Raw genomic sequence first — 27,230 nt, 5'->3', positions numbered from 1 at the left:
TATTTAATTATTCTGGTAACAAATTTTATACACATACTTATTACATATAGTCCATGTATTAACATATAAATATTACAATTATTTGAAATAATCCTATTGTACATTATAAAAGAATTGCTATTTACACTGTATATGTGTGCATGCACACAGAGATAGATAAAGGTGATGCTGTTCTTTATTTTTGCATCCCTGGGGCTCTGAGAGCTCCACAGCAGCTCCCAAGCCTCACACCACACCCCACTGCCCTGTCTCAGCTGTGACTCAGAGGTCTGAATGCTGCTTCATGGTTCTCGGTTTTTAACTATTAATTTTTAATAGGCACTTGATGGGGGAGTTGCAGAAGGGAGGGTTCATCAAAGAGAGTTTGCAAGGTTGTTCCTTGCCTGAGGCCAAGCCGCGTGCGATTATCACAGCTCACTTGATTTACTCTGTTAGTCTTTGGGCTCCCACTGCTGGGGTGACCTTGGCTGCTTGGCCCACAGCTTGTCCTGCCCTGACCCATCACTGCCCTGGTGCAGAAGCACCAAGGATTACGCTCCCAGCCCTAGGTTGAGAAGAGGTAGAGAACCACAGCATCATTAAGGCTAGAAAAGACCACTGGGATCACCGAGTTCAACCCCACCCCCCCCTCACCCTGCCCACTGACCACATTACTCCGTGCCACATCTCTGTGGTTCTGTAACGTCTCCAGGGATGGTGACTCCAGCACTCCCTGTGCAGCCTGTGCCACTGCATCACCATTCTTTCAGAGAAGAAAATGTTCCAAATACCCAACCTGAGCCTGCTCTGGGACAGCTTAAGGCCATGACCTCTCATCCAATCGCTTCGATAATTTCTTATCTGTTAAGAAGAAGGGATGCAGGAAAAGATAATTAAAAATAGAAGCCACTGAGAGAACTGGATTCCAGCACGAAGTCCCGCAGGTGTCACACCTGCAGTTATCCCCTCCTGTCACACGGTGTCCTCCTCGCTCCATCACCACCCGCTCCATGCTGCCATTTTCTGTCACTGTCACGCTGTGCTTTGGGGAGTGATGTTTAGGCATAAGGAAGGCTGAGGACGTGACCTAAATGCACTGGATTTTAACTGTAGAAAAAGCCCCAAAGTGGGTATATCCAAACGCATCAGCCCAAAGACAGCATGTCACAGAATGTCACAGAATGCAACAGGTAGGCTGCAGCCTTACTGTGCAAAGCGGGGACTTGCTGGGGATACAATACAGAGGGAAGGAACACCCCAGCCAGCACCAGTCACCATTATGGACAAAGTCTGGTTGCTGGCTCCTTGCTGTCACAGCAGAGCTCTCCCAGCCAGCAGCATGCACACCCATAGGAGCGAGGATATATTTGTACCTGCCACTCAATGTGCCACCAGCTACCTGCAGAACATGGTATTCAAGAACACAAATCCATCCAAAACTCCATTCCTTAGTGATGCTGACCGACTCCAAATGACCAAGAACTTGTGGTGATTGGAACTATGATTTCTTTTCCAACACCAAGCAGCACTATCCAGGGACTGCAAGACTCCCGAGAACACAGAAGGAACACACTGAGCACAAATGCTGACATTTGCAGCATGCATCAGCTGTTTCTGTGCTCTGAGATTCATCTCTAGAAAGGCCATTTCTGCAAAAGCTCCAGCTCTGGGAGAACCACTCAGGCTGCCAGCATCACCAACAATTCTATTTATTTCCTTTTCTTATTCAGTGCTTGCTAAACCCACTGTCCAAACAGCATAACCAAGGGGGGAAATGTCAGCAGAAAGGTTCAGATCAGAATCAAGAGAGCAAAAAAGGTTAAGATGTAACAGCCAAAAGTTGTTAGATGAAAACATTATTTCTTAAAACAGTCTGAGCACACTGGGGTTTCATAAAACCTCCATTGTATTGCACTAATAAGTCAAGTGCTCGCAGCTGGGCCAGCAGACACACTACAGCAAATTCTATTACCACTGCGTTTATTTACTAAGGCAGCCACCTCGCCAGGGCTGAACAGAAAAGACTTTTTAAATATGGATTTAAAGAAACAAAGCTCCTAGGACTGGCTTGAACTTAAAACCCCGGGACCGGGTTTGTAATTTTCTTTTGTGTTTCGACTCCCTTCTGTTTCTTCTTCAAGGAGTGAATCGTCCGAAGCCAACCAAGCAAAGGGGAATTTTCCTCTAGGTGTCTCTGTCTCCATTTTTAATTCTCTATTTTTTCTGATGCACATGCATAAATTCTCTCTCTCTCTCTCTCTCTCTCACACACACGCACACACACACACTCCTCCAGCCTTCCCAATGCAACATCACCTTCTCTGCAGGACGCTCTTCCTCCATCCCTTTGTGCCAAGTGGGTGTACCTGCACCTGTGTTGGATGTATGGCTTTGCAAAACAATCAATACCTGTTTTTACATAATTAAGAGAAAACAAAAAACTGAACCTGGATTTATTGGACTTGACAAGAAATCCAGATGCACATACGCACAGATCGATGGCTCTGCTGCTGTCGTTCAGGAGAAATCGTTTCATCTCTGTCACTCATACCAGCTGCACATCTGCTTCTTCCTCCCCATTCACAGCATTTTGCATCCCAGCTGAGAGCACATGGAAGAAGAGGAACAAAAAGCCCGCTAGGCTCTGTCAGAGCAAAATGCAGCTTACATTGCCGCCCTCCACAGCAATGGAGATGGCTCAGGAAGCCAGGATAGAAGGACAAGAGTGCAGGAAGAAGGTGGGAGCAATTTGAAATGAACAAGAAAAACTTACATTATTGCTTTATTTCTGTTCCTATGTAAATCTCTGACAAGCCCCATCCTGCTCCCCAGGCTGACCTCAAACAGCCCAGTGAGGAAGAGAAACACCCAAAAGGATCCTGCACAAAAAAGGACCCTTCCCAAGACTTAGATCTATAGAGGAATCTTTTAGTCATAAGAAAAACCCCAGCCAAGGCAAACCTTCAAAGCCAGCAGCTTCCTGCACCCACTGATAAGTGCCAAAGTCAAGGGGTGGGAGAGAAAGGGAAGGAGAAACTCCAGCCCCAGTGTTCTATGGGGTGTTCTCCCTCCAGACCGTGCCTGAACGAGGCACACAGAACAGAATGTAATGGAGAGGGCATGGGGAGAACCAATAGATGAGCATGGGTGGGATGAGAGGAGTTGTGGCAAGATGAGAAGTACCCAGCTCTCCCCACCTCTCTTCCCAGCAACTGCCTCATCGGATGCGGAGGTAAGAAGGGATGGAGTAATTGAAGAGCAAGTAGTCCATTTTGTATAAATTAAAGAGTCGTCTTTGGTAGAAGGGGCTGATGTCCTGGAAGAACTGGGCTGTCATGTCGTCCGTGGTTCTGGTGGTCTTGGACGAGGACGGGAACTTGACACTTGTGTCGGCACCCACCAGCTGGAGGATGTAGTTGGCATCTTCGGCCAAGGTCTCGTACTTGCCCACCACATCGTAGTGGACGATGCAGGGGTGGCAGAGCGAGTGCACGCGCTCCCAGTGCTCATTGAAGGGCTCCTCCCGCTGAGTCCGTGGATCCAGCAGGTAGTAGACAAACTCCTCGAAGCGCACATCATCCCCGCGCTCCAGTGCCTTGTCGCTGGGCTCCTGCTGGTGCCGCCGGATGATCTTGGTCCCATAGCGCTTGTGAAAGGCCGTGTTGTAGCTGCGGGTGAACTTGTTGCGGTAGGCTGAGACCAGGCGCTCGAATGGCTCCCGCACAAAGATGAACTTGAGGTAGCTGCGCAGGCGGTGGTTGATCTCAGGGATGCTGTATTCAGAGAGAGTGTGCAGGTTGGACGACACGTGGGCCTCGTTGGCAGGGATTTCCAGAGGATCCCGGTACTTGCCCTGCCCCGTCAGGACCATCATCACCCGCTTCCAGTTTGTGCAAGCCACTTTGGGCACGTAGCAGTAGAGCAGCCCATGCGTGTCATCCACCACCAAGTGCCGCAAGTCATCCGGCCGCAGCAGCCGCCGCTTGCGGGTGTAACGGTTGCAGACGTTGCTCAACAGCTCCCGTCGCTGCTGGTGAACCGCCTGCAGTGATGACTGTTCAAACTGTGGAAAAAGAAGGAGACGGTCACTGGCTCACCCACGCCAATGAGGACCTACACACAACTGTTCCCATCACTTTCCCTTTCCTGGTGTTTTTTTTTGGAGGGTGCTTTTCGTGGGCTTTTTGGAGACAGCAATCACTCTGAGCTCAACTTGCTTTAGTGTATTTAATGCTTGGACCTGCTGGGGGCAAAATAAAGAAAAAAAGTCTGATGATGAGCAGGATGAGAAAACAAGCCAAGGGTGTGAGGGAAAAGCAGGAGTGCAGAAAGGGTCACAAAGTATTTGTTACCTCAGCCACCTCAGCATTGGGCTGAAGCTCTTTTCCTTGTACCAGTCTGGCCTAAACCCCATGGGACAACAATGAAGTCCCCTTGCTAGCACAGGGTCCCACATACCTCCCTGTGAAGGGGCACTGCAATCTGACATCAGTGCCTGTGGGCTTGCTGTGAATCTGGGAGCCACAGCTCAAGGCAGAAATATGGCACGTAAGTGTGGGCATGCACAAAAACCCATCATGGTGTGCTGCAAAGACGGAGGGATAGGTGAAGGCAGAGCCTTCAGCACAGACCCTGTGGTGCAGACAAAGAACTGGAGGTGGTGGGAATACCCTTCCCGACCCCCTTTGCCTGAAAGACTTCCTTTTCCACACATGCCACTCCAATGTCTCAGCTCAGGGTGTGGTCTCCCTTAAGGCAAGACAGTTCAGAGATGTCCACAAGTCATCCTTCTTCCCCTCCGCTCCTCCCATGTGATTCCTGCACCATGGCCCAGCAGCTGCTGCTGTGACCTCTCTGGAATCACCCCAGCTGAAATCACCCAGCTGATCTGGGGATGTGACTTTTCCTGTCTTGCTTTTCATCAGAAACTCCAGAATGACACTGTCACATCTGGGGAAGGAAACCATTTCCAGGAACTCAGAAGGGGAAAGTCCCCTCCTCCTGCTGCCTGCTCCCTCTGCCGTCTCCTCACTGAGAATGGCAGATTTCACACTCAGTGCCAAGGCCAATGTCAGGAACCTCCCAAAAGCCTCATTTTGTCCACAGATGCTAACGGTTTTACCCTCCATTTCTGACCCCACAGAGCTGTTGCTCCAGTGCAGTGCAACGACCCCTGTGTTGCAAGACATTAGCGGCTTCCACTTCAGGCCACGCAGCTAGTCTAGCTAGAAACACATAGTTCCACAGTTGTCCCTACAGCCTGTGGGTCCCTCTGGGATCCGACACAAGATGAAGGGCAAGAGCAGGCCACCTCCTCAATTCCTGCATCCTTGCTGCAGGCGGCTGGCATGGCTTATGCATGCCAAAGGATGTTCTGTGCCAAGCTTCAGCCGCACCCATTCTTCTCCCTGGAGGCTTGGATGGGGGTTTTGGGTGGCCACCAGAACATGAGAGAGGCAGCACTGGGGAGGTTGGATGCTCAAACAAACTGCTCACACCACACAGGATTCAGCAGTCCTTGCCTTCGGGGTGGGACTAAGACCTGGGCAAAAACCTCCACCTGCAAAGCCAACACATCCTACATGTCACCAAGAGATGATGTTGACATTATTGGCAACCTGGATATGAGGAACGTTGAATCTAAGAAGGTGGTGATCATACATGAAGAGATGCTTTCATGGTACACCATGCTACTGAGCCAAACTTTCTGGTAGAAATTTCTCTTGCTAGGTTTTGTTTGGAGGCTGCCCTCCATTTTTTTTAGATTGGAAACACTTTTTGAAAGTGCTAAAAAAAACCCAAGCATTTTAACAGTGTGGTTTTTTTCAGGTGTTTTTCCCTGCACTCACATAATTCAAAACTATAGGAATGGAAAGACAGACAGAAAGACAGACAGACACTGTCTGCAGGCATGGCAACAAATAAATGTGACTACTTTTCAAGAGCTGCCCACTGGAATAAGTGCATGTCTTTCAGTTATTTCAGAGCAAAATTGCTCCCTTAATTTCCTTCCCTTCTAAAAGCCAGAGAAATTAAGCATCACTTTTAAGGAAACAACACCAGGACATTCCAGCAGGATTAGGGTATGCAGGCATCATGGCTAAGGAAATCCACATTAGCCATTTTTCCCAAAGCAAATGTAATTCGGCTGCTTCATGCAGACATGAAAGCACCACCCTAGTTTGGAACGCTGGTGTCAAGCATGGGGAGGGATCTGGCCCTGGCTGCAACAGAGTCCCATGTGGGCAGGGACCTACCAAGGTCCCATACCTCAGTGGGTACAGGCAAGATGATAGAGAGAACTGAAGCGACCCAGAATTATAAATGCTTCATGGCCAACAGCGACTTTATATACATACATAAATACATACATATATGTGCATGCATAGAGATCCTTGGAAGGAACCCACAAAGACCATAGCAGAAGTTTTGATCAACAATCACCCCCTAAAACAGTGTGGTCTTTTCTTCTGGACACAGCTAGAGGTTTTGGTGTGGGACGCTGGGCTGACTGGTGCCACACACTGTGGAGGGATGAAAGAAAGGGTCATCCCACTCCCCCTTCACCCCAACTTCCTCACCCCATCCCCTCACCTGATCACTCTCATACAGGGCCTGGAGTGGGCTGCGACCGGACTTCCCCTGCCAGGCTGTCCTCATAGCCCCGTCTTCTGCAGCTGCAAAGGGAGAGAAAACAAAAATCAGAGGAGTTGGGGGCTGCCTCCCTCACCCTCTCCGGTGATGTCCAAACTGGTGGTAGAGGCCACATGGAGATGCGGTGATGTCCACCAAAGAGAGGTGATCCCAAGTGGCTCTAAGGAAGGATGCTCAGCTATGCAGGGAGATTTATTTTTTTCCTCCCACCATAGACGGTGTTTCTCCATTGTCATTTCTACCTTTCACCTGTTCTCAAATGCTATCAGCATGTTAAGTAGACTGTAGACTCTTCACAGGCTGGGTTTTAGTCAAAAGAAATGACTGATTTATATGAAGTAATTAAAAAACACAGCCACCAGCACAAAATTTCAGTGGTGTGGGACTTCTCAATGAAAATAGCTGTTGTTCCTCCCCCTTATTTTTTTCAATAAAATATACAGTTAGGATGCAAAAGGTCCAGACATCCTTTAAACACATGAAAGGCCATACAGAAAGAGAACAGCTTGTTCTGATTTCAAGAGCACCTGAAAACAGAGGGATTCACATCCACATAGCAACCTATAGGCAGAGCCAGGCATCACTCACACCGCTTCTGTTAACATGAAAGTTTCTAACACCGAGGCTTTTTGCTTCCAAATTCTGTCTTGTTTTTCACATGCTTACATTTTGCCTACATGAAAACTGCTCCAAAGCACAGTCACCCAGTATAAACTCAGCATCACTCCTTCAGGCTGTAATTAGGGGAAATGCCTGGCTGAACTCACACGATTTCATCACCAGCACACTTGACATGGGAAAGAATGCTTCTTGTGGCACCACGGGTCACAACATGACTCAGTGAGGAGCTGTTCCTTCCTCACTGCCTTGTACCAGTTACCCCACAGGAGGGGGAAATGGCCTCAGTGCTAATGAGAGACAAGCGGAGGACCCAAAACTCACAGCCTGGTCTGGGGGCACTGAACCCAGCAGATCCCATTTCATATTTTCTTGCTTAGCTTTCTGCAAATTGAAAGGAATGGGATTGAACTCGCTGCCTGCATGGCCCAGCTGTGAGCAGAGAGCACTGAACTCAAGTGGGTTAGAGTTAACAGTGTGGGCACTGCATGCGCTGCTCCTACCTTTAGCAAAGGCAATGTGGAGGCGTTTGTTTTCAAGGTTACCTCGTGCATCATCCAAAACTTTTCTGACAAGGGACATAAACAAGCCCAGGGTGACCTGAAGCTGCTACAAACGAGCACAACTCACACCAGCACAGCTCGGAGCAGTGTGGACTTGTGTTCATCACCCAGCTCAAAATCCTAGTTTGAACACAAAACCTCTCTTACCCATTCCGACCACCCTGTCATCCAATCCCACACTGAGGTCTCTCCCCATTCTGTCCCTATACCACTCAACAAATACAACAGCCCACCTTAAGAAAACTAAGCCCCAGTGATCTATAGCAGGTTGAACTGCACAGCTAGAGAGGAAACCAAACACACAGGGAAAAGGCTTGTCTTCATCTGTGCCTGTCTCTTCCATTAAGTGTCAGATGCAGCCTGGACAGCAAGAGGCAGTTCATAGAAATGGAGTCTCATCCCCTGTACCATCTGTTACTCATCCGTGGGATGCTCCTGGGATTCCAAGCAGTTTGGGAAGGCCAAGGAATATTGATATATATGACAGTGTCTAGGAGGGAGTATCACCAGAGCAAATTAATGGTTTGTGCTGCATTTTGGCACCAGGGCCCTGAGTACAGCAGGATCTTCCATCACAAAGGAACTGCCAAGATCTCTGCATGCTGCCTGTCCTCCTGACTTCATAGCTTGTTACAGAGGCTCCTGGATTCCACCACAGGCACTGGTAATCCACAGAAATTTAGCACTGCTGTAATTGCATCTGTAAGCAGAGATGTCAGTTAGCCAAAGCATATCCCATTTCTGAAGGGGACAGAATGTCAATCCCCAGCAACCACCGGATCACCATTTGTGTACAAAGACAGCAGACATCCCTCATCTGAATCCAAAATGCTTTTCAGTGAGACAGGCAGAAGGGAGTATTACATTTGTCCTTTGCAGCTTCAAAGTATGAAGCAAGAAGGTAGCAGGGACAGAGCATCAAATCCCATGCTAAAGCAGTAACACTGATCAGAAATCATGGAGTGAGGAGAGGCTGAAAAGGAGCTCATTTTGGAGCCTCCTGCAGCCCAGATTTTTGTGCTAGCCCATCAAAACCAAAGCCATTCTCTTGCAGTGGTGTGACATCAATCACACAGCAGGATCTGGGCTTTATATGACTTGCCAGTTTTCTTTGGAAAAAGGAATGGATTTGAAAGCTGTGACTATTTAGGTGCACTAGCTGATTATGAAGGCAGTCATATGTGAGCTGAGCAGACACTGGATCGTGCCCATCCCAGCCTTCTGGAAGCACTAGGGAAGGAATTCACTCTCTTGGCTGCAGAGACTCTTAATTACAGAGGGAGGTTCTCAGTGTCCACAGCAGCAAATCCAGTGCCTGAATTTAAGACTGTGGCTGGGAGACAGGATTCAGGCAGTGACAAGCCCGTCAGTCTGACATCAGCATTACCAAGGCTAAAGGAAAGAGTCTGATGAAAAGAAAAATGATAAAAAATGCGAGTGCAGAACTGGAAAGGGGAATAAAATGTAGCTTGGCAGTCGCTGGGCACAGCTCATACCCATGCAACCTGAAGTATCAATAACGTAAGCAGTTCCTGCAGATAGTCACCCAGATACACGTACAGCACGAGATACAGCTCACCACAGGAAATACGTACTTCAAAACAGAGAAGAAGCTGAAAAGGGGAACTGTAAGGGATACGAGCAGCTGGAAGGCAAGCAATGCTTGAAGGGGAAATGTTGGGCAGGAGGTGGATTTCTAGCATAACATCTCCTAGATCACCTCTGGGATCAATACTCCAGGAACAGATTTGGCATAAAACCAGAATGATACCAATGGCAGACAAAGCACTGAGAAAGTCTGCCACGGCAGGGAAAGACTGAAACACCAAGCAGGGAAATGGAAGCTTTGTCCTGGACCAGGGAAGCGAAAAATAAAGCAGAATTTAATTTTGCAGTGCTGGAATTTAGCAGTTTCTGCTACTTTGCTGCTGGAAGTGGCAGGAGATCCCAGATGCATTAGTTCACAGCTATCAGTTGCCAGTGTAACAGTGATAGAAAAGGCAAACGGTGTCCTGGAAGACATCAAGTGAGGTATTTACCATAGGAGCAAAAATAGAAAAAAGCACAAATGTCATTATCCACTGCATAGCAGTCTTCACTTGGAACACCGACAGCTCTGCCCTTGGTGGCCCATGGCAGCTCCTGAGCACAGAAAAGGGCAGTGAGGTGAGCGGGCTGTCCCCAAGCTGGGATGGGATGTTCCAGCCAGGGGGAATGGAACATGCTTCAGGGATGGGGCACTCACTCCAGAGCCAAATTTCACAATTAAGGGGAGGTTTGGAAACCCCAGATGAGTGAGACTCCAGCTGCAAAGAATCCCAGTTCCTTCTGGGGTGAGTCTTCAGGGATTTGGAAGGCTGGGTCCTTGAGCTACAAAGAGTCCAATGGTCCACTTGTGATATCCAATCCGAAATGGTGGTGACCAGCCCAGAAGAGCAAACACACCTGCTGGCAGGTGAATGTGCACCCAAAGAGTTGAAGAGTTACTCCTGACCCCACTGCTATCGCCTCGCTCTACCGCACAGCAGCAGATGCACTTCCTGTTGTGTCTGCACAAAACCTAAAAAAGGAGAAAAAATAATCGTGATGCCTGGTCACCCAAAATGATGGGTCTGCATGTTAATTACATCCTGCAGCTCCCCACGGGGGAGTGAGAAAGGCATGGGCAGTCCTTTTTGTAAAACGGGGAAACAACATCCAGAGATCTGCAGTTTCAAGGGACCAGCTTAGAAACACTTGCTTAAAGTCATGGCACAGGCTTCTGGAAGAGCCAGAAATTAGGGCCTGGGTCTCTATGGCTGAAGGTGGCTGCAGCAATGAGCTTCTCTGGACTTCACTGTTTCTGTTCCCTCAATAGTACCCAACACAATATGCGACCAATGGCCAACACAACTCTGCTCCTTGAAGACGGGCTCCTTGCTACTCAAGTGGCTGCACCCAGGAGACACAGAGAAGGACCCCACCACCTGATTTAAGAGAGGATACTGAGACTGCTTCATTCGAAGCCAAACCCTGGCTGCAGTCACTGACTGCTGAAACGGTCCAATTTTCGGTTCTAGCGTCCAAGAGGAAAAAATAAAACAAGAGAGAAAGTGAAAACAGAGCTTGTTATCCACAGAAGTCCAGCAGTCTGAGCTCAGTTTTCCCTCCCAGCCTGATAGCAAAGCCTGAGACACGCAGCTTGGATGGACACCTCAACTGTCTGAGGATGGACCAGAGCACTGGGGCCAAAAGATCGCATGCGGGAGCAGCCGCTGAGACCTGGGCAGTGGCCCACTGTCTGTGTGAATGGCCTTGGCTGGAAGGAGCAGAGCAACTGGAGCCAACAGAGCTGGTTGGAAAGAAGCTTAGTTCTAGGAAGCTCTGGCTTTTATACTTGGACTTGCACTGATGGAGAAAACATTTGCTCAATTTCCACCTAAGAACAAAGGGTGATTGTTGGGATTTTTAATTTTTTTTTTAAATAAATGTGATCGCAAGCACCAAAATCCCAAATACAACTCCAGACCTACTGAGCTGATGACTCCAAAGGCAGTGACCACTGTTTGATGGAGACAAAGATCATGGGAATGCCCCTTTCTTTGCTTTCGTACTTGCTGCATTCAGCTGCAAAGCGTAGCAGTTCTGACTCTGACATCCTTATCCACCTTCAGAGTTAAGGGAACGCTTCTGGGAATGAAAATCTAAACTGTTCCAATTGTCATTCTTACAGGAAAGTTTTAGAACACAATATTTTTGCTTCAGCAAAGAGGCTGAATCCAATTAGTGACCACTCAGATTTACTGCATCTAAAAAGCTGGAGGTACAGACAACAGAGACTGAATTAAAACACTAGACGAGGAAGGAAAAGAAGTCTAACAGAGGCATGTGTTTGACTTGCCCAAATGCACCCTTCAGTGTTGTCAATTCAGCCCCAATCTCTTCTGTTAGAGAGCTGGAAGTGAAAAGAGAAGGTCAACACTGTGGTCTAATGGCATCCTTCCACGTCCCCATCTACACCACAACCTGCAGGCACTGAGCATGGCTCCAGTGGTCTATCTGAAACCACCACCATCACCTTACAGCTCTCAGGCTCAGGAACTGCCTCCAGGTGGCCTGGTTTCAAGCCATACAACTTTGGCTCTATTTTCAAGCTGCCACAGTGCCTGGCAGCATACCTCTCTGCACACCAACACAAGCATCATCATTCTCTGCCCCAAATGTGCATCTTGCTGTAATCCCAAAAGCGAAATGCAGGCACTCCAATACAACAAACTTAAGCCAAAGATGGGCTCTCCATTGCACATAATGGCTGCTAGAGCCACGTCAGCAAGGGCAGCCCTCCTGGGACCACTGTCTGTGGGAGGAGCTCTGAAGACACCCCAAGCAGAGGTTCATGTGGTCCTGACTTAAAGCTGTTTTGTTCAGCAGAAATTAAACAGAATGACCTGAACTTGGCTGGATCAGATAGAACAGAGTCCCAGCAGCAGAGGAATGCTTGAAAGCTTAGCTAAGCTTTTTCCAGCACTACACACTTCCTACCATTCCTCCTAGTCCTTTTGAAACAGACAAACCAAATAATTAACCCCCCTGCACCCCTCGCCTCCCAGTGCATAGAAACTGCATGGGGGCTGCAGGGAGACTCCTTGCAAGGAGGTTACCCACACAGCTGAGGGGAAAACCACAAACAAAAGTAGCTCAGAGGCAACATGGAGCAGGATGATAGGGGATGTGCATGTGAGAAGGTTTACATAGGGAACAACAGCTTATGTATAACCAGCACGATGAGCTGCAGCAGTGAGGTTGGGTGACAGAGGTCCTAGCAGCCCCTATTACCCTCCTCCCTTGACATCTTCCTCTGGTAAGGAGATGGAAGGAGGTGCTAGGAGCAGTCCAGCCAGCTCTAGTCTCCAGGATTTACTACTGCAGCCCCAGCTGGGAGCTGGCATTTCCCTGGCACTAATGACAGTCTCCCTTCAGCCAAGAAACACACTGTCAAGCATTTTACATGGGATAATTCGACAGACAGCACCGCCTTTAATAGGAAAAATCACTCACTGTTCTAGGGATGAGACCTGCTGCTGGAAGGCATCTGTCCAGGGACAAGAGAGGTGCCACCTCCAGGCAATGTTAACTCAGGACATGGAGGAAGGCCCTATATGATGCTCTGTGGAAAGGGATGGGGAGAGCCAGGCGTCACGGTGAGCACATGTCCTGCTTCTGTTCCAGCCAGACAGGGAAGTGCCGAGCCTGCCAGCAGCAGCAGTGAGGAGAACATCTGGGGTGGAATCACAGGGCCCCAGAGAGCTGACGTGGGCCCTAACCCCACACACACCTGCCCCAACCTGTGCCTGTGATCCCAGATGTGTGCAGCAGCCCTCCGCTGTCTGGGACCCGGTGCTCATGGGCAAACTGCCACCAGCACTGAGAGCCACCAAACATCAGTTTTCTCTGTCTGGAGCCAGCTTCATCAGACATGTTGACTTTGATAGGAAAATATCTCAGCTCGACCTCCAAAACACTGTAGCAACCTCAGTATGGGAGGCATTGCCCTGTGCCAAGGAGAGATAAGCATGTGTCTTGTCAACAGCCTCACAGCCTCCTGGTGACCACCCCTCATCACCTCCATCCTTCATCAGAAGTGCTTTCCTCCCTTGATCTCTGCTCTCCTGCACATATTCCTTTTCCCTTATCGTTTCTGAAAGCGCTTTTCCTCCTTTTCTCACCTTGGACCACATCACCAGCTGTACCCAGGGACTGGAGCTGGCATAACTGGCATTTGGCTGCATGGCTCTCCTCTCTTTGGAGACAGGGATGTCCCAAGCTATGATCCTCAAGGAAGGCTTCCTTATTCCAATTTAGCCAACTTGAGTCAAGGAACAGTCAGAGAAATGCTAATCAAGTGAAGGAATAAAAAGGTGGAGCTATAGGACTAGCTCACAGTAGATCACACAGAGAGGAAAAGAAACAATCCAGCTGCTTCATGCAATCTGCCAAATGCTGCAGTGTCATCAGCAGGGCTCAGAGCAGGACCAGAGCCAACAGTGGCTGGTCTGGACGCTCTGTCCTGATCAGAGGTCCCTCCCAAACCACGTGTCTCCTTGGTGGCTACAGGAGGTCACCTGGCAGCAGGCCGAGGCAGATGTCAGCCAGGTGCGATAGGAGGATCACAGGCATTTGAAGCAGGGGGTGTACTTCCCTGGGGCAACATGCCTAGCTCTCTGCTATCATAAGAAATGCAACTGACATCTTGATAGGAAACACAAAATTATCAGCATCCAGGAGGAATAAGGCCTCTGTGCAGAAGTACCATGCAACCCCCTTGTTTCAAATGCTTAATTTCTCCTACACACCAAGCTAGAAGCTTTCCAAGAGCAGTCTCCCTTCCCCATTCATTATGCCTGCTTCTCTCCTGGCCCCAGTTTGCTGCGTGCATGTCTGATGCAAGTCCAAACTGCCAGCTTTGCCATTCCTTGTCAATAAAGCCCTTTTCCAGATCACTGCTCAGCACGAACCAGAGCAAGGCACATGTTGGCAGTGCCAACGCACAGACAGATCCCTGCCACGACATGCAGGAGATGGGTGCAGGGTGTCCTGGGCCAGGCTGGACTTGCTCAAAACCTGCCTGCAGCTTGGTCTGATTTGGGCAGACATGGTTTGTGCCCTCTGCACACGAGGTTTCTGATATGCACACAAGGAAAAAAAATGCAGCCCTCTAAGGTTACATGGCTCAGCAGCTTTCCTGCTGAATGTGTTTCAACATGGCCTGACAGCTCCATGCATCTGGAATTGATGAAAAGATCTATGAGCAGATCTCGGAAAAAATGCACACTCAGCAAATGCTTCCATGGCAGCATCTTGGACATGGCCACTGCTCTGCTCAGTGCCTGTGTCCTGGGAGTGCCATTCGAAATGACAGTGGTGCACGGAGCTGTGAAAGTCACTGCCACAAGGTATGGAGAAAGATGCACATGCAGAAGAGATGCATAAGTTTGCAGAGCAGGAGAGGAGCTCATTACAGGCTGCTGGAGGCCAGGAAGAGGCATCTCCAGGGCAGAACTTCTGTGATAAGAAGCTCCTTGTGCCTACCTCTGCTACATTTAGATGTGGGCATTGCCTGAGGCAACAAAAAAGCCAGGAAAAGATGCAACATTTCCAGAATCACTGCAGCACTGAGACACAACTGATCCATGACCACTGGCAGCAACCTGTCTGAGGGGCTGGAGGATCTGCCTCCCCACTGCCAGGCAAACTCTGCAAATTCTGGAGACATCTCTTTCCTTTTTGCGGGGAGATCGACAGGATTCTTGCACCAGCACCCACCCAGCAGCAGCTATTCATGGGCAACTGAAGCAAAGCTCCCCCCACCCCCAAAGCCAGGCCAGCCCTCCTTCAGCCTCACAGTGCCTGCATGTGCCGGCCCTATTAAGCTAAAGGGAAATCAATCTGTTCAGTGTTGCCAGGAGTAAACTTGGAAAGGACCCAGCTGCAAATATACTACCACAGCAGCCTAGCCAAAAGGAACGGCCCAGCTCTGCAGATGTTTGCAGGATGCAACTTGCCACCTTCCCATGTTAAAGGGAAACGTGACCGTGCAAATCCACTACCAGAGGAAGGGCAGAGCCACACACTTGTAAAGGATCATGACAGGATCAGGGATGGGGAACTGCTGAGGAGCTTCTGACCTCCAATTAGTTTGCGCTAATTTCCCAGGTCCCTGCCTTGAAGGAAGTGCTCTGAGCTCCAGAGATACCCACATCTAACAGCTCCAAACAAACAGCACCTTTGAACCTCATGTCAACATTGCCCTCCTTCCCGAGAGGTCAGCAATTCATGACAGTAGAGCAACATCTGGCATAGAGCAAGGCTGGATCAGGTTTCACATTAGCAATGAGACTGCAAATTTCCATGGAGAAATGAGGGAGCTGCCCCAGGAGCAGCTGCAAGGGACAGCCCCAGCCCTGGACAAGGTTCCCCTGCAGAAGGAGTGGGAGAGTAGCCAGGAGCTGCTTGTAAAGCAGCACTTCCCCAGAGAAGGATAAGCTACGAGCAACGTGGTGACAAGAGGACTTGTGGCTGGGCTGTCCCTCCATATGACACGGGATGGGACCTATGGGCATGATGTGCAGCTACCAGATTTTCAGCACATCTCCATGCACATGCACCATGGGAGAGCTGCCAGGAGCTGCACAAGGGGCTGAAACTCAGCTAGAGCTGAGCCGCCTTCGAATGGGACATTTTGGGGAGAAAGCAGCATCAAGTCCAGCTGGATGATGCCCCAAGTGACTCTCAGCAAATTAAGTTCCTTTCTGAAAATGAGCACAGATGCCAGCACCCACGCTCAGCAATGGCTCGTGTACATGGCTGATGTATATAGTCCCATAATACATCCATTCCAGCAGAACATCCATTTCAAGGGCAGGGCAGCCTGCAGCATCTCCCAGCTGCAGAAACAGCTCCACAAAGTGACAACACACAGGGTTTGGTGATGGCCATCAGCACCACAGGAACACTGAGAACATTTCTGCTCTGCAGCCTCAGTGCGTTGGGGATGGTAACTCACAACGTGGTGGGAAAGCAGGGGGAAGAGGACTGCAAATGGGGTCTGAAGGAGCCAGGCTGGGCTCTCCATGCTGGTGGGAAGGACTGCAAAGCTGCAAGGGTTTCCACTGCGTGGGGAAGGACTGCAGACACTGAATCCCTCATTCACCACTTCAAAAACAGGCCCTGGGCCATCTTAAATACTGACACTGAATGGTGACTTCCACCACTGAATGGTGACTTCCACCTCAGCACAGAGCTGTTGAAGGATGTGGGTTGTGTGGCCAATGCTTTCCTGTAGGGGGAAAAGGTAACAAGCCACCTTCACTGCAGATGTAGCTGCTGAACCCAGCATATCAGACTTCCTGCAGGATGAGAGACCTTCCTACCTTTTAAGGGTAAGAAACTGCTTTCTATTCCCAGGAAATACCAACTCCTGGCCCTTCCCAGCCAAATTCCCATCGGACCCTGCCCAAAACTTTACAACCCTTTTATCTTAGCCAAACATGAAAAGCTCTGGGGCTTGATGAGGAAAGCAGGATCAGACAGCACAACCTACTTGTTCCCTTGCCCAGCTGCGGCTACTTCCCACTTCCATGCCTTATAGCTCAGGGAAGGTTCTGAGCAGGAATCTTTAGGAAGCTGCCCCAGGAAGGGCTGCTGCAAGAGGCCTGATAAAAATAAAACCTACGTTGGAGAGTTGTTTTCCCAGCACTGACCAGTCCCCCAGCAAACTGGCATACAGATGCTGGTATCTGCTGCGTGTCTGCACAAGGCAGTGCAGTGTGTTTGCTCTTTTTGCAATCACTGTCCTGTCTGCGGGGTTCAAACAGCACCAGCTTTGCAAAGCATTCTTCAGGGCAATGCAGGGCTCTGGAGGGTCAGCCCAGTCAGAAGAGAGCAGAATTACTGAGGCTGTTGGATGGTATGGGAACAGGTTCACCTGACTACAAGGCTTCCTTGGTTTGGGGAGCATCTCGATGGCTGCTGAAAGACACTGTGTCAACTCCCGCAAAGTTTTTGGCACCAGGGAAAGTTGGGCATCGCTTCTGCACAGGGCTTGAATCACACAAAGCCAATTCTCACAGTGTGTCCTTTGGCTCCCCTTCCCTTCCCTGTTCTAACACAGGCTGTGTGCTCTCTGAGCATCACGCTCGCCTTCCAACACAATAAACACAGCATCAGCTCTGTTCCTGGCTCATTAAAACTGAAAGGAACAAAACTAAAGCATGGGCTGCCATGCTACTTCCTACATTCGGGGGTCCCCAGGAAAAAAATGCATGAAGAGGAGTTTGGCTCCCAAGGGTATGGAGCCACTCTTTATACCCACCATTGCCCATCTCAGGCTTTGATTCTGGCTTTCCCAGGTAAGGAAGATTAGATGTTCCCCCTCTCCCAGACATCTAACAGCCTTTAACTGCCTTTTAACAAGGGAAGATTTGGGCACTTGCCCAGCTATGCCTTAAAGCCTGGATGTGAAACACCCCTGGTTTGGCCTCACGGAGGTATTTGGGGAGTAAAACTCTTCTTCAGGTACTCAGTTCTGAGGGAGAGTAATGGGAGCTGAGCACCTAATGCCTTTGTAGTTTGCTGGCTTTCTAGCAAGTCCTAGGAAAGGCAGCTGTGTTTGCATTGGGATTAAGACGGAGGCCTTGTCATGCTCTCTATTCAGATGCTGGTGGGAAGCAGCCACCAAGAATGAAAATCCAGCATCTAACAGTTCCCAGAGCCCTTTTTGCAGTGTAAGTTGGAGCTTTGGGACCCTGGGAGTCGGACCAAAGAGGAAAGCACAGGTGCAGAGTGCTTCCAGAGAGCAGCAGTGGGGCCAAGACATTGTGGGATGCGGGGCAGCAAAGAGTCATCAAGATGTAAATCTTTCCTGCATGCACAGAGTTAACTCCCAGCACACTGAGCCCCCTTTTTCTCCCTCCCAAACCTCTTACACATATCAGAGATTCTCAGGAAACTGTACAGAGCCAAGAAAGACAAGAAAAAGCATTCCTCATTCAATGCCTGGCCCTCAGGAACAGATGGGCTTCATTATCGCTCTGCTTTCAGCACTGCACCGAGCTGACTGTTCCACCACGAGGGGTCACAGCGATGGCATTTCACATCTCCCAGCATGGCAGCCCTGGGGACCATCCAGCCCACGTTGCCCAACGCACTGCAGCCACATGCAGTGCACTTTGAGCGCTGGGTCAGTGCCGGCTGCCAGGGCAGCAGCTGCCCCCTGGACTTGATAGCAACCTGAGCCCAGCAGAAGTGCCCCATGACAAAAGCAAACAAAACAAAACACAGCAGAAAAAGCAGCACGATCTCAAGGGGCTTCTTCAGTTTCACAGCCCTGCTTATCTGAAGGGCTCTGCGCCTGCTGGGTCAGTGGGGACCTGCCCTCAGCTTTGGTCGTGCCTGAATTTTAGCCTGAAAATATCTCTAAACAATGGGGAGGAACTGAGGTCTAAAATAAGCTCTTTCTTGTTCTAAAAAAAAAAAAAAATTTATATATATATATATATATATATATATATATATATATAAAACAACAACATCCCTGGTTTGAAAAGATCTGCTGATATCTACATGACTCCGTTCAGGCTAAGTGCATTTGCAGGTTCAGGGATCAGCACCCTACAGGACCTCTGCAAATCACCAACAATCTGTGCCCTGGAGGGACAAATCTGTAGGCACAAGGATGGAGCCGCCTGACAGCTCAAAAGATCAACTGCTGACCATGGACGCACAGCTCAGAGAACTTGAAAGGCCAGATCTGCAGAGGTCACAAAGCTGAATCACTTGTGCCGTGTCATGGTGGTGTGGCTTCTGGCACTGCCACCACTGTAATGCCCCAGTCCTTCTTTGGACTGGTGGAGTGGCATCTGCACACCTGAAACAGAGAAGTGGGCTTTGCTCTGTCAGTACCCAGAGAAAACCCAACGGGTTGGTGCAGATGAGCAGATCTGATGGAGCCCTGACGCTTCCCAGATCCCAGACCTTCACAGTTCCTCATCTAACAGTTGGGGTGGTGTCACGGTCCTGGTGCTACTACAGTCCTGGTTCTGGTATCTCTCATAAGGAGTCAGCTCAGAGACCAACTATGACCTGCAAAGCCCCATGAAAATCCCACAGCTCAAGCTGATGGCAGGATGTGAAAGAATGAGTGCAGCAGCCAGCGATAAGCAAGTGCTGCTAGAAAGACAAAAGAAATAACAGCTGGATTCTGCAGCTGGACAGAACCAGAGAAGAGAAAGCAGCATTTAGAGCTGGACTGTTTTTTCTTCTTTATTACTGGAGGCGGTGATTTAGCACTGGAAGAAGCTAGAACAGCAGGAGTATCCCCCACCCCACAGGCTGCTGCTTTGCAGAGTCTGTCTGCTATGTTCCTCATCATCTCCAACACACAAAAGGCATGGACTTGAAAGAGCAAGAACTGGGTAAGAACAGGAGTGCTGGTGCTTTTGTGAAGGGTTTCTGGCTCAGACTGATCAATCTCATCTTCCCTACTTGCCTCAGGCAGTTAAAGGTGCCCCTTCTTCCAAGCACTCCTAGGATTGTTCCCTGAGCTGCAAGAGGACTTAATTTCTTAAGGAATGCCAGTTAGAGGAGGTGGAAGCCTTGAGACGATGAAGGTTGTCTAAAATACTTCACATCCATCAGCTCACATCAGGAAACGTTATTTTGGAACGGAGAAGCTGCTTAGTAACTGCTCAGGAGACTGCAAGTTCATGCACACATCCCTCCAGCCCCATGCTGGCAGCCTTTGGATATCAGTATGATTTGCCTACTCACAGTTTTCCCAGAAGATCTACCCCAGTATGGCAGCACTGCACAATTAACTGAGGTCTGCAGGAGCTGACGACACAGCTGACTGCAGGACTTTCCATATACCACTCACCTCCTTCATCTTTCTTCCCCATATTTCTCTACCCAGCATCCATACCAGCACTGTCATGCCACGCTGCTGCTAAAATCAGCACAATTCCTGAGACCAGCAATGGCCAATCCTTTGATGCAGACAAGAATCAGCAGCCTCCAGCATTTACCACCACATCAGTCTAGACATACTGCAATCAGGGTCAGATGAAACAATGAGCAGAGATCCCCAGGGCACAGAAAAAGTGCAGCGTGTTGTGCTGTCCCTGAAGGAGGGATGGCTCTTAGGCCAGGTGGGTTCTCCTGAATGGCCATGCTCTGACGCCAGCACAGCAAGTCCCTCCAAGGGACTATACTGCTCCATGCTGGGACTGCATGAGGCCCAGGTGCAGCAGGACCTGGTGATGCTCTGGTCAAACCCCGTGACTGTGCAGTGCAGCTGTGTTTGCAAACCTCACTTGACACCACACTCGGCACCAGCTTAATCCTTTCCTTTGGTGCATATATTCTGCCCTTGGTCATGTCTGTGAGTCCGCTCATCGCTGACCCGAAGGAAGCATCAGCAGACCACGTGCTGCCTCCAGCAGCAGGGACAGCAGGGACTTTGCTACTGCCTTCAGCACAAGTGCCTCCCTGCCCCAAAATAACAAGCTTTGTGGCTGTTTGGGAGCAAAGTTATTTCAGCACACACTGATGGGTGGGTGCTCCTGGGGCAGAACAAGCAAGCCTTCTTTCAGCACAGCCGATTCAGTGCAAACCTCTCCGTGCCCACAATGGCACGGATGGAATGAGAAGTGCCAACAGAGGAGTTAATTCCTGCTCCCTGAAAAGAGCCCTTCTCAGACTTAAAGGTTTCTCTCAGCTCTGCTCCCCCCCCACTGCACATTTTGTCCTGGTCGTGGGATGGGTCAATCTCTATACACAAGGATAGCAAGGATTAATGCACTACACTGAATGCAATGGACTACGGGTGAGCCAGGAAAGCAACCTGCAGAATCCTGCAAAGGATGGAGAAAAGAAACTGACTGCTCCAGAGCAGAACTCAGAGCACTGCTGAATTTTCCAGCATTTTTCTTCATTATTATATAGAAACCAAATGACACCAGGCAACTAGAACTCCAAAGAGCCTCAAGGCAACCATCACTTTAGAGATGACATTTTTGCCTGCAAATTGTTTACTTATTACTGTAACTAGTAACTCCTAACATTCAGGTGAATTGCCTCAGTTAGCGTTCCCTTGAGCCAAAAGGAAATGCAGCAATTTTCAGCTTTCGTCTTTTCAACATTGGGGAATGACCCTTCCTCTGCTACTGCCAATTTCTCACTGAACTAAAGAGAGAAAATACCATAATCTGAAAAATAACAAAGGACAGAAGTGGCATAGAAATGAAGGCCGGGTTGTGGGAGGCAGCAGCAAGGTTAGAAAATAAGCAGATTTTAGAGAACACGAATATCCTTTTAAATTCAGCTCTCTGGGAAACTCAAGGGGCTCCCAAGTCTGCAGATGGTGCTCAGCACCCTCAATGACAGCACTGCTGGAGTATCAGACACTGCTGGAGTATCAGACACTGCTGGAGTATCAGACACTGCTGGTACGCACCAGTTTGGGATCCTCAGTCCCATGGCCACCCACAGTACCCCCAAATACAAAGTTTGGCCCATAGCAGACAGAAGAACCCCAAACCCATCAGGAGATGCCATCGCACCTTGTGCCATCTGGTCTGCTTCAACCTGATGGGAACTCTGCTTTGAGATCATGCAAAGCGCTACGGGATGAGCAAGCACAGCAAGTTCTGCTGACGCAGAAGTCTTTTGAAAACCGGAATCTTCAAACAGCCACATTTTCCAGCCAAATACCGGGCAATGAATCCAACATAAAGCACAGTCCCCTCTCTGTTCAGAGCCGTGGGGATGAGAGCTGATTGAGTGCTCCACTTTCTTACTGAACGCTCCTAATATGAAAGTAAGACAGCATAGATTGTCTCCTTCTAAAAAGTTACCAAGGAATGAAGTGCTGAGTGTGGTCCTCTGGGATCACTGAATTCATTTGATAAATCTTATCAGCTATTCTACAAACAATAAATGCTCACTGAAACCCAACTCCTCTTCAATATTATCCAGCAAACAACTTCTCATTTTTAGGGAAAAACACATTGAAGTGATGGAGCAGCCCCTTTAAAAGGGAGATTTATGAAACTGATACAATCCCACAAACATCTCGGTCAAACCTCCCTCCTGCATTTCAAGATGTAACTTTAAAGGCCCCACTGATGGATGGCTGCTGTAATCAGAAAACATGAGCGCACTGTTAAAACCCAGCAGAGGAGCTCATTTTGCCAAAAGAGCAGAAAGCAGCCAGAGAAACACACAGCCCTTCCAGCACAAGGCGCTCTGTATCATAGCTCCGAATTACTGAATCACTTCCCAGCGTGGAAGATACCTCCAGGAGCACGCGCTGAGCTCGAGCGATCCAGCACTGCTGGCGGCTGCGAAAGGGGCGCTTGCGGAGCACAGCGGCTCCGTCCCAACCCCGGCACAGCTCCCACGCCGGGACAGCGGAGCGCTTTAAAACGAACCGCGCACTTCCTCGCAACGTCCAAGTTTGGGACCCACCTGGGTTGAGGCTGCTCTGGAAGTAGAAGACGCCCAGCAGGAACGAGCCGAAGCAGGCGGCCAGCGCCAGCCGCGGGGCCCGGCTCCTCCGCATCCCTCCGCCGCGGCTCGGCGGCGCCGCGCAGCCCAGCGCCCCGCGGCCCGGGCCCGCCGAGCCCCCGCCGGCCCCGCGCCCCGCCCCGCTCCGCGCCCGCGGCCGCCTCGCCCCGCCGCCGCCGCCGGCAGGAAGTGACAGCCGAGCGGCCCCGCAGCGGGAAGGGGAACGTCGCCCCCCTGCGCCCCGCAGGCAGCCCCATGCGGCCCCGCGGAGCGGAGAGCCGGGGGTCGGGAACGTGCCGCCCGCCCCGCTGCCTCGTGGCTTTGCAGCTTCGCGCCGGGCAGGAAGGAGTTACTGATGTGCTGGCGAGGCTCGGGAGTTTGCTGATGGCTTTTCTCAGCACGTTCCGCGCTTCGTAAGCATCGCAAAGTTACGTGGCCTTAAAACATACTTTTTTTTTTTAAAGATCCTGCAGGGTTCAACTGAAAGCAATGCTCCCGAGCAGTGCTAACCCAAGCAATAAAGTTATGTAGGAGAGGGATTTTCTCCTATTTTTCTCCTTATCTTTGCATGCTTTTAGAAGGCAAGAGTGTACAGGTCTCATACTGCATCCCCTGACCTCCCGGCTCTGTACCTGCCGGCAAAATGAGCTCTGAGCTTCTGAAATAGCAGTAGTGCTGCTGAACCCCCTCTGCGGAGGACCTGCGCAGAGGCCAGCCTGGAAATACAGGCTGAGAGCGGGGTTCCCACTGCCAACGCTCGATGACTCCTTCCATCCCCTAAAGGCTTTAGGAGGGAGGACAGCTCAAGGAGGAGTCGCGGGGAATGACAAAGGACGCACGTGGCAGGCTTTGTTCTACCCTGGTGTAAAGCTAAGCCAGGAGGAGGAGTTCATTGTGTGAAGGAATGAGCGGAGCACAAGGGGACACACGGTGGGTTGTACCCATGGCACTGCACAGCTCTGTGCAGTGGGAACCCCTTCCCATTGCTTTTCAGCAGCTGAGAAGCGCACTCTGTTTTTCACTTTCCCACCTTATGGATTGAACACTGGAAAACCTGGCTAAGGGTTCCCAGAGGACCAAACTCAATGAACATACCCTCAGCTCAGCTTCCCTGGGCTCAGCAACAGAAACACCAATATGAAGCAGTCAAGCTTCACCCTAGTTATTCATTCCCTCCAGAGAAAATAAAGTAAAGCATCCCATTCAGATCCCAGGCACTGACTTGCTGAAAGATATCTGTGTCTGTGCTCCTATCCCAGGTGAGATCCACAGGACTCAGCTGAGAGAAAGCACATCTTTTAGATGCGTGGGGTACTTACTTGGGCTCAGCTGCAGACACATTCAGCACTAATGCTACATACCATAATCAAAAGAACAAACACATTTTCAGGTGCATTGTGTTGGAAGCAGTTGATGGTGATGGCACACGTGGTAGGTCGAGGCCTTGCTTGGAAGAAACAGGTATTTGCTAGAGACTTCCTTGCTCCCTGTTTGCACAGGGCCTCTCACCACGGGGTCAGAGCATGGCTAGCACTATTTACCACTGTGAGGGCACCACTCATGGCCAGTAACAATGGCCAAAGGTTACTAATCACGCCACGTGGAGGAAAATGATTTGTTAATGCTGAGGAAATGCATTTGATCTGTGGGTGAAAAGGGAGTGCTTTTGGCTAGCAAAAAGATGCAGTTCCTTTGGTGCAGTGCATGCTCCATTCCCCCCCTGCTCATTAGCTGTCCTCGTTACTGTCTTCTCAGCAGGTTTTTCCCCAATGATTGCTGTTTCCCAGGCTCTTGCTGCCACTGAGTGAGATTAACCCCAAGCTTTGGTCTGATTACCACAATGAATAGAAAATTAACAGCAATGAGTTTCAGCTGGAAACTGAGGAATCTGCTGAATTCCTCCCCAGGTCCTGGTTTTCTGGCTACTAGGAAAAGGAGTCCTTCTAGGGCAAACTTTGCTTTTGTGCTCAGCTGTTTAATGCTGCAGCAACACTTTACCTTGGCCTCGTGCTCGTGAGACCTCTATCTGCTGGTGGCTGGGCTCCAGTGCATATTGCCACAGCCCCCAAATCTCACCACACCAGCCAGGGTCTGTAGGGAATTACACTGATGTGGTACAAGCTTTCTTCAGAGACCAGCATCTGAGTTCTCAGAGATGGGAAATTTCCTCTCCATTTTCTAAGCACTGTATCTATCACACTGCATCCACATCTTCTGTGGGCATTAATGTGCCCTGTGTTACTCAATTTTATGGCATCAGTGCAATATCAGCTGAGGAGAACCTTGCAAAGCTCATCCTCTGCTTGAGCACACATGTACACAGCTTGTTCTGAAAGTTTCCCAGAGGCACCCATCCCTTCTGGCTCTGCAGACCCCACAATGGTGGGGTGGTCTTCCTACCACCTTATCTGAACCATCCTTGTCATAATGGGAACCCTCTTCTATTTTGCCTTGGATCAATCAAGGGTGTTCAGTTCTGCTATATTTGATAACAAGAAAAGGCCAGTTCTGCTCATATTAGCCAGCTGAAATAGTAGCTTTCTTAAGCAGTGCTCTGATTTTTCCACCATCTCCTCAAGCCTTTTACATTGGCAGAACGTGGGTTTTCAAAGGGAAAAAACACAAGTGTTTAAGCCCACTTGGTACCAATTTACAACAGCTGTAGTTCAGAGCAGCAGGGAATTGTTGGGTGGATTTCTTTTCACCATTAAGAGCTGTAGTAACTGTTTGCAGGCTCAATATATGCAATCATAGAATATAGCAGAAATAGTTTGGATAAAAGGTAGAATTTACAACTAAATATCTCTGGAAAGGTACCTGGAGAGTTAAAAGTACAGAAAATAAGAGGATTGTTGAATCTTTAAAATCTATGGGTAGATTTTGCCACTTGTTCTTACCACGTAATGCTGATGCCTTGAAAAACCTCCCCAATCTTCAGGGGCTGTGGCAGGGAATGTGCAACTGACCCCAGAGATGCTGCACAGCCTGGGGAATCCTGCTGAGTTTGTGGGTATGACAGCATGCACTGCCTAAAGTTCAGCACATCCACACACCTTGTCAGAAGAAGGATAGTAAGGATTAGCATCTGGGCCTGAGTAGTTAATATTGTAACCTTGCTAATTCCATAGCTCGCTGACCTTTTTGTTCCTGAGCAAAACAGTAATCGCTTCCCAGAGATCCTCTGGCATTTGTCTCAGGGGAAATCTCCCTGGAGACAAGGAAATTAAAGACTGGCCACTCTCCTCTCATCCTGAAATGCTGGCCTCTGTCAAAAGAGATGTCCAGAAATCATTCATGTAACTTGCTTACTGCCACAATTTAAAAATAAAAAATAAATAAAAGCAGCAGCTGTTTTCTTTTAAAAGCACCAGTGATGGGAGCAGACCAAATTACAGGCCCTGAGGATTGCTCTCTGCCTGCAACACTTGCTGCTAGAAATACCACTGGTATGAAGGAAACTCCCACCAACCATTTTATTCAGCGGTGGCAGCTAGGGACCCTGCTTGCCTTTTGTACCAGATATTTATATTTCATTAGTTTGTACGCTGTAACCAGCTGGGAGCTTGTTCTCTGCTGTCTGATTTAGAGGCTCACAGGCAGAAGGGATGGGATTTACAGGTACATGGTAGAAAACCAATTGCCCTTGATCTTAGCACACTGGGAACTGCAGCTACTTCCGACAGCAAGAGCAACAAATCTGTCAAGCCTCCCACCAGCAGCACAAGACTCCTGCAGTCAGCTTCTACTCTGTGCACTGCTGCTGCCTGCACATTTCCAGCAGAAAGCCTCAGCCTCTCTTCCTGCTGCCCACAGCACCAGCTGCTGCCAGTCAGCTCCATCTGCCGTCTCCAGAGCGGCTACATGTGGGGTCACACAAAGAGAAGAGGATGCTGATGCATTGCTCCTGGCTGAGGTGGGAGCCTGCTGGTGGCTTTCCTGCACCTGGGGGCTCAGCCATAGCAGCTGGTCCTGCTCTGTGCCTGCCCAGCAGTGCACTCACGTTGTGGCCCTCACAGCCGGTCCAGCTTTCCCATTTGGAGCACCCACGTGGAATCATAGAATGATAGAATCGTTTGAGTTGGAAGGGACCTTTAAGGGCCATCGAGTCCAACTTCCCTTGCAGTGAACAGGGACATCTACAGCTCGATCAGATTTTTCTGTTTGTGTACTCCTACTGAGCGAAGGAGAAAGCGCTCATTTCTAACAGAGCATTTCAGTACACGAGAAGACAGCAGATATCAGTGAACAAACCAATGGATAACCAAGGGGAGCACTCTGCTCCCAGCCCAATACCAGGTGTCCCATGTCTTTCTGGTGTTTGGAAGCTGGAAGATTCAGTTCATGCCACTGTCAGAATCCGCCTGACAGACTTGA

General features: G+C 49.5%; 1 protein-coding gene across 6 annotated transcripts in view; it reads right to left on the bottom strand.

Annotated features, from left to right (window-relative positions):
- CHST13 (carbohydrate sulfotransferase 13) overlaps positions 1 to 27,230 on the bottom strand; it is a 53,139-nt gene continuing 25,909 nt past the window's right edge. Inside the window, exons 1-4 of one of the 6 annotated variants that reach the window (XM_048957127.1) lie at positions 9,854 to 9,915; positions 8,048 to 8,514; positions 6,574 to 6,656; positions 1 to 4,042 (exon numbers count right to left, since the gene is read on the bottom strand). In XM_048957127.1, coding sequence (XP_048813084.1) covers positions 3,197 to 4,042; positions 6,574 to 6,639 — 912 coding nt within the window. In that variant the 5' untranslated portion in view covers positions 6,640 to 6,656; positions 8,048 to 8,514; positions 9,854 to 9,915 and the 3' untranslated portion in view covers positions 1 to 3,196. The other 5 variants (XM_048957123.1, XM_048957126.1, XM_048957121.1 and 2 more) reach the window with 5 other exon arrangements.

Source organism: Lagopus muta, chromosome 11 (genome assembly GCF_023343835.1).
Source record: "Lagopus muta isolate bLagMut1 chromosome 11, bLagMut1 primary, whole genome shotgun sequence".
Taxonomy (NCBI): domain Eukaryota; kingdom Metazoa; phylum Chordata; class Aves; order Galliformes; family Phasianidae; genus Lagopus; species Lagopus muta.
The sequence above is the reverse complement of the archived record's forward strand: the minus strand, read 5'-3'. Positions and strand labels throughout refer to the sequence as shown.